The 15,854-nt window shown below is 55.4% G+C and overlaps 2 protein-coding genes across 2 annotated transcripts in view; both read right to left on the reverse strand.

Annotated features, from left to right (window-relative positions):
• Positions 1-15,854, reverse strand: part of AHCYL2 (adenosylhomocysteinase like 2) — a 493,940-nt gene that overhangs the window by 253,227 nt on the left and 224,859 nt on the right. The window lies entirely within an intron of this gene.
• Positions 319-15,854, reverse strand: part of SMO (smoothened, frizzled class receptor) — a 31,556-nt gene continuing 16,020 nt past the window's right edge. Inside the window, exons 6-12 of the mRNA XM_073328947.2 lie at positions 15,501-15,624; positions 11,907-11,999; positions 11,072-11,180; positions 10,035-10,220; positions 8,295-8,443; positions 5,371-5,505; positions 319-4,364 (exon numbers count right to left, since the gene is read on the reverse strand). Coding sequence (XP_073185048.1) covers positions 3,742-4,364; positions 5,371-5,505; positions 8,295-8,443; positions 10,035-10,220; positions 11,072-11,180; positions 11,907-11,999; positions 15,501-15,624 — 1,419 coding nt within the window. The 3' untranslated portion in view covers positions 319-3,741. The remainder of the gene's footprint in view (positions 4,365-5,370; positions 5,506-8,294; positions 8,444-10,034; positions 10,221-11,071; positions 11,181-11,906; positions 12,000-15,500; positions 15,625-15,854) is intronic.

Raw genomic sequence — 15,854 nt, forward strand, 5'->3', positions numbered from 1 at the left:
AACTCTGTCAACATTATCTCTCGACCTATGATATTAACTCTTTTGCTTGTTAAAAGAAAATAATTCTTTAAACCCAGTTTGTCATTCTTCTTGATCTTCATTTTATTTTTGCATGACTCATGATTCAGATGATGAAAAATTCCTGACGTCAGTTTCATTTTGGTCGGAGGCAGTTTCACCCAGAGATTCTCTGTGCTTTGGGTTCCCAAACACTACAGGTGAAAGTTTGTGCATTTAAAAAGCCAATTGTTTCCACTGAAGTTTTTTTTTTTTTTAAAGTTGGGCAGACAGTCTACTGGCCTTCAGTTTTATAAAACCTCATTTTTACACCATTTAAATGTTGCCTGATTTAAAATGGAAATGCCCATTCACATGGACTTCTGGATAGGATCTCTGGGCTTTATAACATTTGGGTCTTTTAAAAGAAAAAGCTACCAAGCTTCTCTCCATCTGGTGGTGCTGGGTTATTTTTCATTATGTACAAATAAGGGGGCAGACAAATTGAAACGTAGCAAATTTAATACTGATAAAAGCAGTTTTTTTTCTTTTAGACAGAAAAATTAACCTGTGGAACTTGCTGTCACTGGATATCATTGAGACCAGGAGTTAGCAGGATTCAACAAAAGTTTAGACATTTACATGAATAATAAACATCGACAGATAGAAAACATGTTAGAAAGGATATGAAACCTCATGCCTTAGGGCTTAGTCTGCTTAACACTGCCAGGGTCTAGGAAGAAACCCCCTGGAAGGGCTGAATATTCTATAATTGACCACTAGGAAGAGTCTTACGCCTTCTTCCAAAGCATTTGGTGTGGACCACGGTCACAGACAAGACAGTGAACTAGATACACCTGGGGTCTGAACCGGTCTTCGTAGGATCCAAAATTCCTACGTTCTTATGGAATCATTTACCACCTTAATTCCAGCATAAAGCCGCAGCATTTTTGCTGGGCATTATATTATTTGGAGAGACCCACTTAGCAGTGTGTGCATCTGCCAGCCTCTGTATACTGGGCCCTATACAGGAATTTGCAGTGCAGAGCCCTCAGGGAGATAATTAGGGTCAGGAGAAACCAAAGACACTTCGATGCTTCTCCAACCCCCTTGCACCTGCAGAGCCAGGCTAGGAGTTTTGACAGGACTCAGTGAGAACGCCAGCTCCAGTCCACCCAGAACTTTGGGGGAGTTCAGATCTGGCTACAATGGGCCTGGCTGCCCCCGTCCTTACAATGGGCCAAACTGGAACCCTGGGCCCAGACCTGCCCCTGCAAACTTTATATCTTCAGCCCGACTTTTCAGCTCAGCCCCTCCAGTGGGAAGAGACTCCCTGCATGCCCAGAAATGCCACGAGGCGAGACTTCCTCCTGGGTCTGGGGCATTGCCAGCTGGAACCCGGAGGCTCATGAACATGGAAAATGAGCGGTTTGTGGCAGCCGGACTTTTTAAACCTTCTGGAAGTTCCAGGTTTGAGTTCTGGGTCAAAGGTCGAGCTGGTTTTTACCTGCGTCTGGAATAGCTCCCCTGACCCCAGGAGGTCAACAATTCCAACAGACAGACCCTCAGACTGAGGGGAGGGATTAGCACCAGCAAGTCTCCACCCCTTACACCCGAGAGGTGGGGTTAGCCCTTGAGAGTCTCCGCCCCTTACACAGAAACAGTCAGATGGGGCGGGGCTTGCACATGAGAGACTCCGCCCTTTACGTGAAAACAGCCACGACACACGTCCCATTTAACCACCAACTCTTGAGCAAAAGGGGATTCCAACCACCTGGGAGGTTCTGAGGGCGCAAGCGCACCAGAAAAGAAGTTTTATTTGCCCTTTACATGCCCCCAGCTTGGGGAACACACCTCCTCCAACACCGTCCATCCAACACAGCTGCTTCTGTTTCGCCTCAGGCCAACTGCTCTGGTTTGGAGCATAGCTGCTCTCGGCCATCACTGTCAGCCAATCAAAAGCCACTTCCCTACCGCTTGGGATGCTGGGACACAGGAGGAATAAGGCCCTCCCCAGCAAGAATACATCCTCTGAGGCTGTCTTTGTGAAGGGGATCCCGGTGACCAAAGGGAACAGGAGCGCGCAGCTCTGATACAGACGAAGGGTCTCATTCGGTTCTCAGTTATGTCCTTTTCAATCCGGAGTAACTTCACTGACTTCAGTGGAGTGAAACTGGCGGGATGGGGGGCAGAACGGGGCACATTTTGGGTGTGGGAAGGGCGACAATGTTTTATATTCCACAGCGAAAAGCACAGTAAACAAGATCCGGGCCCAAGGCAGGCAACATGACATGCTCCTGTAAGGGATTTCTAGCTGGGACATCCCTTTTATGGCCTTCAGCACCAGTAAACGTCTCTGTGTATTATACAGATACATTAAAAAAACAGTAGCACAACAGAAATATTCAAACCCACTAAGTAACATCTAGCCGGACGGGGCCCAGTTAGCTTCCTCCGCACACAGGGATGGAGCCGTCAAAGGGGAAGGCTGAGTGTGTGCTTGTTTTGAACTGGTCCCATCTAGCAAGCCAGGAGGATCTCCAACAGGGGCATTAATAGACATATATCAGAGAGGAGGACACGTTCCAAAATGCAAGGGACTACAAATCCCAGCATGCAATGCTTCGTGAGAGCCGCATGGAGCACTACAAGCCGGGACTGTCCCGTTCATCACAAGCCTGGCCCAGGCCCCTGGTTCCAGAGCTGGGTAACATGTCCCTGCCTCCAGATGTACGGGGAACTATTAGATGCGCCCCAAGGAGGGTTGTGCTGATTGGCTGAGTCACAGAGGTCGATGCTGGTGACGTGTTACGCTGCCCCTCCCTGTACAAAGTCTCCACCTCTCCTGGCAATAGCGAATGGGCGAAGATCCGGGAGCGACGCGGCCCCTGCGCTTCGGAGAGTTGAATAGACAGACCCCTAAATAAACTCTCCCGCTGTCTATTACAGCTGCCGTGGCAAAGAGCCACCATCCCCTTCCTTTCAGCCCCCAGTGTCGTTCATGGGACAGCCGGAAGCTCCTGGAATAAGGAAGCCACAGGATCTTATCTCTGCCCTTGGAGAGGCTCCTCTCTGTATAGACCCCCAACCTCCCTGATACCAGGCCATCAAGGGACGTTTCTCTCCTTTTCCTAGGCTCATCCCAACCCCCGGTCCAAAGATTGGGGAGCAAACACAGCACCCAGTTGGGGCAGAGCTGCCGGTGGGGGAGTCCTCAAAAAACTCCATGCAGCAGGGTGAAGAAAGGAACAATCCACGACTCCATCTAGGAGCTGGGGCATCCTGGATCCATCCCACAAGCCCCGCAGGAGCCTGGCCTCTCGGGGCATCACCAGCAAACATCCGTTTGGTTTTGTTTCCGTCACCCGCGGAGCAATAAATAACAATACCTGGTAGGCCACGTCCAGCTGCTGTGAAACCAGCTGAGATGAGGGCTGGCGCCCTCCCGCAGGCAGGACGAGGGCCGAATGTCTCGGGTGGGAAGATCAGCAGGGAGGTGCCCGGGAAACCCAGGATGGGGAAGGAGTTCAAAAGCAGCCGCAAACTACCAAGGAAGCATCAAGGTTTGCAGCAGAGAAGAACCTGCCTCTGAGCGAAAACCGTACCTGGTTGGAACCTGGAGTGTGAGCTTTAAACCCGTGTCTGTATGCTGGGGGATCTTCAGGCTCCTCCACAGTCTGTCTCCCCATGAGGTGGTCTCCAGGGCTTATCCAGGCAGCAGAAAGGGTCTGGGTCCCTCCTGGCCTAAAAGTCTGAGTCGGCATCCAGCAGCTCGGCATCCATGAGATTTGTCTGGGAGTGGAGGGGGGCGAAGCCTGCCCTTCTGCCATGAGTCCTTGGCCCGCAGGGGACGCTCCCACTGGGCAGGGCACCGGGATCCAGGCCCGCGGCGGGGGGCCGGAATGAGCTGTTGTACTGCTGGCGTGCCAGGAAGCACCTCACGCTGCCCTCGAGGGCCAGATCTTCCTGGGGCCGGGTCTCGGGGCAGAAGGGGTTGCTGATCAGATGGAAGGCATCGTGTTTCCTGCAGCTGGTGGGTTTGTCCTGGGACCCCTGGGGGATGAGGCCTTTGTGCTGGGAGACGCTGAGCCCCAGGCCAGGGTAGGAGCCCAGGGGTGGCACCTCTTCCCCAAGCTGAGACTCCCTGGGGTTGGAGACCAGGCACTTCTGCCTTGGCAGCTTGGGCAGGCGAGGGACGGCACTGCGGGCCTGCGGGGTGAAGTAGCCCACATCACAGATGGCGGGCCCCAGGGGGCAGACTTCCTTCTTCTTCCTCCTCGTCTTCTTCTTGCGGCTGGCTCTTTTCTCCATCTCGGACGAGATCTCTGCGTCCACCACCCACAGGTTCGCCCTTTCGTCCGGCGGCACTAAAGGCACGAGAGAGGGGAGACGGGGTGAGAGGGGCCTTCCCGGGTGGGTTCACTGGTAAAACGCTGCGGGCAAACTCAGTGACCGGGACGGCAGGAGATGGACCCGAGTGCGGGCACAGCATGGGCAAGTGCGATGGATCCTTGTCCTCACCCAGCTCTGTCACTGCACCCGTCCCAGCCAGAGATTCCCTGCTGCCCCAGCCCCGCCAATGGCCCTCAATCCCAACCCCTGCTCCTGACTGTTCCCGTCATGGGCCCCTTACATGGCTTTGCCCATGACCTCAATCCCAACCTGCAGCCCCCTGCTATCCCAGCTCTGAGCTCCCCCGAATAGCTCCCCACCCCCCTCAATCCCGACCTGCAGCCCCCTGCTATCCCAGCTCTGAACAACTCACACGCAGCTCTTCAGTGCTCCTCAATCCCAACCTGCAGCCCCCTGCTATCCCAGCTCTGAGCTCCCCCGAATAGCTCCCCACCCCCCTCAATCCCGACCTGCAGCCCCCTGCTATCCCAGCTCTGAACAACTCACATGCAGCTCTTCAGTGCTCCTCAATCCCAACCTGCAGCCCCCTGCTATCCCAGCTCTGAGCTGCCCCCATTTTACAGGTGGAGAAGTGACTTGCCCCAGGTCACGCACTAGGTTAGTGTCAGGGCGAGGAGGAAAACCAAAGTCTCCTGACTTCCAGCCCAGTGCTTTCCATCTAAATGTGGAGAGCAAAGCTGGCCTTGTGACTAAGGCACTGGGACGCAGGAATCCTGCATTTGATTTCTGGCTCTGCGGACATTCATCTTTCTGCCTCAGTTTCCCAGCTGTCAGAAGCTAGATTGCAGGGTGTGTCTCTCACTGTGGGGCTGAGCAGCACCCACCACAAAGGGGCCCTGACCTCAACAGAAACCTCTAGGTGCTACCGGGACAAAATGTACCTGGTGCAGACACACGTGATGTCATGACCTCATCGCCTGCCCGCCTCCCTCCCCGCCCCACGCTTTCCCAGGGACTCACCGGGTGTCGCCACGGGCGTGACAGAGATGTCCTGCGGCAAGATAGCCCCTCTCCTGGCCACCATCTTGGTGACGTGCTGGGCCCAGGCCGAGGACATGTCAGCTGAGGGCTCGTTGATGTCGAAAGCCAAACCAGCTGGGACGAAAGCCACAGAGGAGATTCTTACAGCCTGTTCAGCGGAGGGGGGAATCCCGCGGCCTGAGCCAGGGTGGGGGGGATCTTCACTGATTCACCCCAATCTCCTGCCCCTCCAGCTGATCCCACAAGCAGCCCATGCCGGAACCAACGCCCTGCGCTCTCGGGGCAACCAGGAGGCCCTCCCATTCCCACACGATGTCCCCAGCCCGCAGAGGCTGGACCCTGTGCTAACGGCCCTTTACAGCATGCTGACACAGTGAGGATGCCTTTTCCAGCTGCCTAGGAGCTGAGAGCCCAGAGGGTCTTTGCCGGGCTGTGACATCACCAACAGCAACGACGCGACGGCCAAACAGGCCAGAAGTCAGCCTGAGGGGTGCCTGGATGATGGCGGGGCGGGGCGAGGGGGGCGCAGAGCGCAGGGTCTGGCCCTTTAAATGGATCTTTGGCCACAGAATGGCGAACTGCTGCATGAGTTGGGCTAGAATCCGGCTCCCTCTTCTGACTAACAACATACTGTAGTCACTTAATTAATTATTACTCCGTACACAGACAGGCAGGATGAGCCAGTGGTTACAGCACATCTGGGTCCAATTCCCTGTTCTGCCAGACTTCGACTGTGACCATGGGCGAGTCACTTCGCCTCCTTCTGCCTCAGTTTCCCTTCTTCCCTATGGGGATAAGAGCCCCGGCCACTCAGGGACGAGCGAGGATAATTCCACTAAAGACTCTGAGGCGCTCCGATACTGGGCCACACAAATAACTTAGCTAGACAGAGACGTGCACCTTCTGAGGTAACTTCCTTGGACTCATGGAGTTACGCCAGGAGGGAACTGGGTCCAAGGAGCAGATCTGTTGGGTAGGGCGGGGCCATTTCATAGAATCATAGAATATCAGGGTTGGAAGGGACCTCAGGAGGTCATCTTGTCCAACCCCCTGCTCAAAGCAGGACAAATCCCCAATTAAATCATCCCAGCCAGGGCTTTGTCAAGCCTGACCTTAAAAACTTCTAAGGAAGGAGATTCTACCACCTCCCTAGGTAACACATTCCAGTGTTTCACCACCCTCCTAGGGAAAAAGTTTTTCCTAATATCCAACCTAAACCTCCCCCACTGCAATTTGAGACCATTACTCCTTGTCCTGTCCTCTTCCACCACTGAGAATAGTCTAGAACCATCCTCTCTGGAACCACCTCTCAGGTAGTTGAAAGCAGCTATCAAATCCCCCCTCATTCTTCTCTTCTGCAGACTAAACAATCCCAGCTCCCTCAGCCTCTCCTCGTAAGTCATGTGTTCCAGACCCCTAATCATTTTTGTTGCCCTTCGCTGGACTCTCTCCAATTTATCCACATCCTTCTTGTAGTGTGGGGCCCAAAACTGGACACAGTACTCCAGATGAGGCCTCACCAATGTCGAATAGAGGGGAACGATCACGTCCCTCGATCTGCTCGCTATGCCCCTACTTATACATCCCAAAATGCCATCAGCCTTCTTGGCAACAAGGGCACACTGCTGACTCATATCCAGCTTCTCGTCCACTGTCACCCCTAGGTCCTTTTCCACAGAACTGCTGCCGAGCCATTCGGTCCCTAGTCTGTAGCTGTGCATTGGGTTCTTCCGTCCTAAGTGCAGGACCCTGCACTTATCCTTATTGAACCTCATCAGATTTCTTTTGGCCCAATCCTCCAATTTTTCTAGGTCCCTCTGTATCCTATCCCTGCCCTCCAGCGTATCTACCACTCCTCCTAGTTTAGTATCATCTGCAAATTTGCTGAGAGTGCAATCCACACCATCCTCCAGATCATTTATGAAGATATTGAACAAAACCGGCCCCAGGACCGACCCCTGGGGCACTCCACTTGACACCGGCTGCCAACTAGACATGGACATTTGTAAGTCAGTCGCTTTTCTGACAGTGCTTTTAATGTGTAAATAAATCCTGCAGCTTGCCGGCTCCCTGGCACAGGACTGGGATATTGCTCTAGGGCAGTGGTTCTCAAACTTTAGCAACCCGAGGACCCCCATTTTGATTTTAATTTTTTCATGGATCCCCAAGCCTCATGCTCAGTCCCAGGCCCTGCCCCCAACTCCACCCCTTCCCCCAAGGTCCCACCGCAACTTTTCCTGTCCCCACTGTTCGCTGGCGTGCAGAAGGCGCTGGGAAGGCGGGGCAGGAGTTGATCAGTGGGGCCCGTGGATCTCCTGGACCCCAGTTTGAGAAACACTGCTCTAGAGAGATAGGGCCATCAATGGCTATTAGCCAAGTGATCAGGGATGCCACCCCAGGCTCTGGGTGTCCCTAGCCTCTGTTTGCCAGATGCTGGGAATGGACGACAGGGGATGGATCACTCAGTGGATGCCTGTTCTGTTTATTCCCAGCACCTGGCACCAGCCATTGTCGGAAGACACGATACTGGGCTAGATGGACCATTGCTCTGGCCCAGTCTGGCCGTTCTTCTCTTCTAGCTGCTGGCCCCTTTCAGGGACGCAGGGATTCAGCCACACACTTAACAACAAGGCAGCGCGATGGGCGCAGTCAGACTGGGCGTTACGGGCTGGTCTCACCCTGCGGAAGCCTGGGGTGCCCCCGGCGCTCTTGGCAGTGCCCTCTAGTGAGAGTGGAGGGAGGCGCCTTGCTGAGAACCACGGCCCAGGTGCCCCACAACAAAGCTGGGACCACAGAAGCGTCTTGCAGTGGGGGCTGCAAACCTGCCACCGAAGAGGGGGCCTACCGCCAGGGGCGGTAGTGTGTGAAAGCCCCCGTGGTCCCCGCCCCCGCCCGGGACGTACCCACGGGCCCGTCGTGCGAGACGGTGTGCATGCTGAAGGACAGCTCCTGCTCCGGGTTGTGCAGCAGCTCCTTCCGCTTGGAGAAGGCCTTGGCGATCATCTTGCTTTTCTTGATCCTCTTGGGCTCGTCGTCGCTCTGGCCGGTCAGCCTGTGGGGGAGGGAATGGGGGGCAGGGGGAGGGCTGGCTCAGCGGGGGAGGGCAGGGCACTGATCCTCTCCAGCAGGGCGCTGGAGATCCCCCGGGGTGGGGCTGAGGAGAGCCAGGGCTGCAGCTCCTGGGCTGCCCCCCTCCGCCCCTCTCCCGCTGAACCAGGAAGCCATCTGTTTGTCTGTAACCAAGGGAATCCCTCCATCATCCCAACCCAAAGGACTCGATGTCCCGCTCCTTCCCCGCACCACGGTGGGGAACACGCTGGCACCAAGGGCTGGGTTCTCCAGGGCCCTTCCCGCCACTCTGGCTGGGTGATGGGTCTGGAAAATGGGCATAAAATTCACTTCCAGAGTGGTGGCCAGGGCTTTGGTGTCCATGAGACGGGGGCCCCAAGCCCCATCCCCGGAATCACCCCTCCAGGAGCCCCGACCCCTCGGCACAAAAGGTCTTGGGGGGACTCGCGGCAGCCCCCCTGCAGCCGTGGGTCAAACTCACGCAGGCGCCCCCCCCACCCGGCCCCTCCTAACTCCGGGATCTGCCCCTTCTCCGCAGCACCACGCGGCTCCCCATGCAGCTTGGCCGAAAGGAGGGGACTGCACAATGGGGTCTCAGCCCCCCTGCTCCGGATGGAGAAATCCTTTCCCCTCCCCCACCTCTTTAATGGGCATCTAGGGCTGGAGGGGCAGCCTGGGAGACCAGTGCCCCCGACGGAGCCAGATCCAGGTAGGACACAGGTGGTGCTGGCTGCACAAGCTTCCCTCTCCCCCGCAGACGTGCGTCGCTCCCAAACCAGAGGGGCCGTAGCTAGGGGGGCCCAGGGAATTCGGCCTCCAGGCTGGGAGCTGATGAGCCACCCCTGAACGAGCCCGGGGAAGTCACATCTGGTGATGGGTCCGTCCTGCGCTAGGCTCCAGCCAATCCACAAGCGGGTCTGGTGACCCTTGCTCCAGCCCTGCCCCGACTCCAGCCTCGTTCCCAATCCTGCTCCAGCCCTGCCCCGACTCCAGCCTCGTTCCCAATCCTGCTCCAGCCCTGCCCCGACTCCAGCCTCGTTCCCAATCCTGCTCCAGCCCTGCCCCGACTCCAGCCTCGTTCCCAGCCCTGCTCCAGCCCTGCCCCGACTCCAGCCTCGTTCCCAGCCCTGCTCCGACTCCAGCCTCGTTCCCAGCCCTTCTCCGACTCCAGCCTCGTTCCCAGTCCTGCCTTTGCTTTGTTCCAAACCTGCTCTTGACTCGTGACTCCAACCTTTGGCTCCAGGGCCTGGCCCAGTTGCCACCGCACCCACCACTACCACTGCTCCAGTCACTAGGCCTGACCCTCCCCATCTCAGCTTCTGACACACACCACTCTGTGCCTCTCTGTTGGGAACACACACCATCCCCTAGGAACCGGCTGAGACCCGCCATATTCATTGCACATGGGCCACCAGACAGCTGCTGGATGAGAACAGCTACAGACCTGGGCTGGACTGGGCCTTGGGGGCGATGGGCATGTGGTCCCGCAAGCGGAGCCTCAGCTCCTGGGGCTCAGGGGATACAGGGCCTTGAGACCCCCAGCAGCTGGGGGCTGGGGGCAGGGCTGCTCCTACCTGCACCAGGTGCGCTTCCAGATGAGGAGGGTGGCTTTGGTCCACACCCAGGTGCTCATGGAAATGCCAGTGCCGAACATGGCAAAGAGGTTGATCTTCTCCACCAGCAGGCTGGGCCGGTTCTTGATCTCGCAGTTTGGGATTGGCTTGTTGGTTTGGATGGCGATCGTCACATTAGCTTCGCACCTGCGGCAGGGACACGGGGCACAGGGGCTAAAACCCACCCTTGGCAATGGGCAGCTGGGGCACCCGGGAAGCAATCTCCCACCCCCCATCCCCTGCGACGAAGTACTCTCCCCTTAGCGCAGCCAGATAAAGGGCAATGACAGACGCCCCCTGCAAGGAGCAGCTGCTGATTAGATTCAGGGGCTGAGTCCCCTGCCCACAGCTCGACGACCCCCAACAGCTGCCCAGATACCACGGTGATGGGGGCCATGCGAGGGCAGGAAGCTGATGGCAGCCACAGGAGCGCCACGTGATGGGCTCTCTTCAGAAAGTTTCAGCAGAGCTTCACGGGGCGTGGCAGAAGCCCCCCGGTCTGAGCCGCGGGACCAGCCTGGCAGGGAACGACCCAGCACCAACCAGAGCGATGGGCAAATGGGCCCATCTTGGATTCCTCCCGATGCATCTCACCGGGATCAGGCATGGCAGGGTGCCCCTGGTCTCCGTGCCGTAGCCCTAGGCTTTGCTCCTCGCTGAAATGGGAACAGGCCCGGGGCCATGGATGGCTTGGGCAGTCATGCCACAACGTGCCTGCGAGGGGTGACGTGGCATCCCCTGGGGATTGCCGTTCCCCCGGCATCAGGCGACGCCAGGGCGGGAATCCACACGAGCAGCCAGGCTTCTGCGTGGGGAAACGGAAGAGCATCATCACAGGACCTGGCAGCGGAGGGGAGGTCATGGAAAGCGTCACCTTCTTCCAACACAGAGCGAGGTGCTCTACTGGAATCCCCCCGAGACTTCCTGCCCCGCCGGGTGGGGGCTGGGGGTGCCTGTTAAAGGGGCGGGGGGAAGAAACATGGCCTGTCCCCACTTACAGGACATACTCCCGGAAGCTCCGCTCCCACTCAGCCTGGTTGAAGAAGTCGTAGAAGTGGCAGGCGAAGGTGATGAGCACGAAACCGAAGGCCAGGAAGCCAAAGATGCCTGAAAGGAAGCACAGGAAGGCCCGGGGGTTATTCCCACAGCCCCAGGGCCAGGACGCGGCATGCTGCCAGCCAGAGAGAAGCCCTGATGGAAACACAACAATCCAGGAAAAGTGAAGGGAGGGGTCAAACCAGGGCTTGGACTCCTTCTGTGCCTCTGATGGGGTCCTCGTCAAAATCAGCTGCACCCGCTTTTAGCACGCCTTTCGTCCCAAAGAGCTTTACGTACCGTCTACACAGAGGTCACGTTACCCGGGAGTGAAATGCAGCCACCTCTGGGGAGGACCGTGGCAGCTGCGTAACAGTAACACTGCACAACAGTTTCGGACCAGAAAAGGAAGAATATATCCAACCTTCCCAGGGACTCCGAGGGAGGCAAAATGCACTCACTCAGGCTGGCGTTTGGCCAGGAGGCCTGGGTTAACTTGGCAGAGAGGCTCCGGGAGTGGCCGGGACTTGGCTTTCATGCCTTATCTGAAGGGCGGCGCCTCCAGCAGCCCCAGGCCAGGCTCGTGTTCACAATGGACTCAGAGGCGAGAGCACCCTCCGAGAGCCACGCATACCCCTCCCCGTGTCTTCTGCTGGCCCAGCGCCACCGCTTTGTGCAGGCCCTGGGTTTTCCCGGGAGGCTCCTACCCAAAGCTAGCCCTTTGGGACGTGTGAGATCCTGGCCCGGGTAACACACCGGCACCAAGGCACCAGCTGAACCCAAACCCGCCCGGCTTACCCAGCCGTAACATGGTCTCGTTGATTTTGCTGGCAGCTTTCTCACTCAGCAGGCCGGGGTGATTGCTTTTGATGGAGAACAAAGTCATGACACCTAGGGCAGACAGACAGCAAGACAGGCGCGTCAGCCGGGACTGGGGCTGCCGGATCAAGCAGCTAGGCAAGAGACCCCGGGATCGCCTGAGGTGACCTCTGAAGCCCCAGCGAGACGGAGCAGGGAGGCTGAGCCGGGCTCACGGGCGGATGCAGCATCTGGCTCTGGTGTGGTCGCTGGCGGTGTGACCTCAGGGGACACGGCCAAGCGGGAGCAGGCAGCTGAGGAGCAGATGCAAGTTCCCGCTGGCCGAGCCAACCCTCCCTGATCAGCTCTTCACTGGGGCGACACTCTGGGGACAGAGCCCCCTGACCCTCCCGTGGGCTGCTCCAGGGTGTTGAGGAAAAGTTAGCATATGTGACTCCATTTTGGTTTGGGGCCCACCATTGTCTAAAAGCAAACACATCATGCACTAGGAGGAGTGTTCCTTAGATACTGCATTCCTGTGAAAACCCTCCCCCTTGGTTCCAGCCTGTCTCGACTCCCGGTTTCTGTTCTTTGTCTGTTCCTAACTCCCTGCCTCCTGGCCTTGATGTGAGCCTCCCATCCTGATAAGAATGGTTACTGATACATTGCTTTAGGACCATGTTGTGTAGTTGAAGTAATGGTCTAGCACGAGGAATGTACCTAGCAGGGACAGGTGGTAGATAAGGGAAGGGTTTGTCTATTGGCTAAGGTTTCCGATTCACGAGGGCAACATGCTTTGCTAAAAGGTATATAATCTTTGTATAACCTGCATTCGGGGTCGCCTTCTGACTATTGGCGGGGCACCACGCTCGAGCGTAATAAACTTAATACCTTTGGGAACGCTGCAGTTGTGGACTTTGTTCGTGTGCCTCAGCCTAGACTCGAACTGCGCGTGACCTATCAGGTATAATTCGCAACAAGGGCTAGAGGAGAAGAGCTGTTTAGGGTGCGGGGGAGAAAATGGGCTACACCTGGCTGGTTTTCAGTACCCTGGCTGCTGGCCATTCAATGAACTACAGCAGCCCCCCTCCGCACTGGCTGGGGAAGTTTATCCCAGCCTGCACTGACCTTAAAACTCAGCAGCGTTCAGGGTAGCGTCTTCCTTTCCAGCCATGAACCAGAGCCCACAACACACACCACCCCCTGGGCAAGGCCCAGCGTGTGTCACCCACATTAGAATATGGTTTCTGTGTCTCCCTCTAGTGGCTGGTCCACGTAAGAGGATAACAGTCCACTACAGCTGCCAGCTGAGCGACCGCATGCAGTGTGGCTGTCCCAGGATATGAGAGACACAAGGCGGGTGAAGTAATATCTGTTATTGGGCCAACTTCTGCTGGGGAGAAAGACGAGCTTTCGCACTACACAGAGCTCTGCTGCAGGTCTGGGAAATGTACTTAGCCTAGGCACTGAGTTTTTCTTTTCCTCCACCCCCTGGCTCTTCCTCGAGGCCCCGTCCCCACTTCGCACCCTCCCCCAAGGCTCCACCCTTGCTCCGCCTCTTCCCATCCCTGCTCCGCCCCCTCCCGGCTTTCAGCTAATCAGGGGCGCTGCCAAACAGTTGTGGCTGGTGGGTACTCAGCACCCACTATTGTTTTTTCTGTGGGTGCTCCAACCCCGGAGCAGAGGTCAGACCAAGGGTCCATCTAGCCCAGTGTCCGGTCTTCCAACAGTGGCCAGTGCCAGGTGCCCCAGAGGGAATAAACAGAACAGGGAATCATCAAGTGATCCATCCCCTGTGGCCCATTCCCAGCCTCTGGCAAACAGAGGCTAGGGACACGCTCCCTGCCCATCCTGGCTAATAGTCATTGATGGACCTATCCTCCATGAACTTATCTAGTTCCTTTTTGAACCCTGTTATAGTCTTGGCACTCACAACATCCTCTGGCAAGGAGTTCCACAGGTTGACTTGTGCCTTGTGTGAAGAAATACTTCCTTTTGTTTGTTTTAAACCTGCTGCCTATTAATTTCATTTGGTGACCTCTAGTTCTTGTGTTATGAGAAGGAGTAAATAACAATTTAACAATCCAAGTAATAATTCCTTATTTACTTTCTCCACACCATCATGATTTTATAGACCTCTATCATATCCCCTCTTAGTCGTCTCTTTTCCAAGCCGAAAAGTCCCAGTCTTATTAACCTCTCCTCATACAGAAGCCGTTCCAGACCCCTAATCATTCTTGTTGCCCTTTTCTGAACCTTTCCCAATTCCAATATATCTTTTCTGAGATGGGGCGACCATATCTGCACACAGTATTCAAGATGTGGGTGCACCATGGATTTATAGAGAGGCAACATGATATTTTCGGTCTTATTATCTATCCCTTTCTGAATGAGTCCCAACATTCTGTTCGCTGTTTTGACTGTGGCTGCCCATTGAGTGGATGTTTTCAGAGAACTCTCCACAATGACTCCAAGATCTTGCTTGAGTGGTAACAGCTGATTTAGACCCCATCATTTTATATGTATAGTTGGGATTATGTTTTCCAGTGTGCATTACTTTGCATTTATTAACACTGAATTTCATTTGCCATTTTGTTGCCAAGTCACCCAGTTCTGTGAGATCCTTTTGTAGCTCTTCATAGTCTGCCTGGGACTTAACTGTCTTGAGTAGTTTTGTAACATCTGCAAATTTTGCCACCTCACTGTTTACCCCTTTTTCCAGATCATTTATGAATATGATGAATAGGACTGGGCCCAATACAGACCCCTGGGGGACACCACTATTTACCTCTCTCCATTCTGAAAACTGACCATTTATTCCTAGCCTTTGTTTCCTATCTTTTAACCAGTTACCAATTCATGAGAGAACCTCCCCTCTTATCCCATGACAGCTTACTTTGCTTAAGAGCCTTTGGTGAGGGACCTTGTCACAGCTAAATACAAGATTGTCTGGTTTCACCCACATTTAATGCCCCAATAACAATTATGTGAGTGAAACCAGACAATCACAACTCTCAAATGAATTCTCACAGGAAAAGGATAAAAGACAAAGACACCCTGTCACATGTGGGCAAACACTTTTCGCACAGAGATCACTACATAGCTGATCTCTCAGTCCTCATCCACAAAGGAAACCTGCACAACACCTTCAAAAGATCAGGCTGGGTGCTTAAATTCATAACTCTGCTAGACGCTAAAAATCACGGACTGACCAGAGACAGTGGATTTAGGGCTTATTAGAACAATCTGTAACCCATTAACAACTCCGAACCCCCCTGCCTTCCTTCCCTCCCATGACTGGAGGGGTATTAATGGGCCACTTCCCTTTGAATGGTCCCTTGGAATATGTGCTAACTACTTATGCTGAACTATCTGTTGCTCTTGTATTTAGCTGTAACCCTCTCAGTACCTTTCCCAGACCAAAGAGCTCTGGATCGCTCGAAAGCTTGTCTCTCTCCCAGAGAGAAGTCGGTCTCATAACAGATATTGCATCACCTAGCTAAGGGATTGACTCCCTTGGCTCAGGGGACAGCATTTCCTGCTTTTAGCGCTGAAGGTCCCCAGACCAAACCTCGCTGAGTTGTTAGCACCCACCTCGGATCAGGAAATAGCCTCCCACGATCAGCACCAGGCCGATGGGAGCCAGGACGAAGCCAGCGCGGAACCGATAGTTCTTGTAGCCCACAAAGCAGATGCCGCTGACGGAGTCTCCGTCCACCTGGTTGGGGCAGAGTCATCAGTGTCCGTCCGTCCCCAGCCTGGAGATTGGGCTGGAAATCTCATGAGAACGGGCTGGCCAACGAGGGGCTGTGCTGTCCCTTTACCAGGCAAACGGGGTGCCCATCCAGTGATGTGGCAGCCGATGGCTCTGCCATTTGGTAGACCCAGGTTTTGTAGATGACCCTGGTGTCGGGTGCTGACTGGGGAGGGAGTGGGACGGAGATGGTG

Source organism: Lepidochelys kempii, chromosome 1 (assembly GCF_965140285.1).
Source record: "Lepidochelys kempii isolate rLepKem1 chromosome 1, rLepKem1.hap1, whole genome shotgun sequence".
Taxonomy (NCBI): domain Eukaryota; kingdom Metazoa; phylum Chordata; order Testudines; family Cheloniidae; genus Lepidochelys; species Lepidochelys kempii.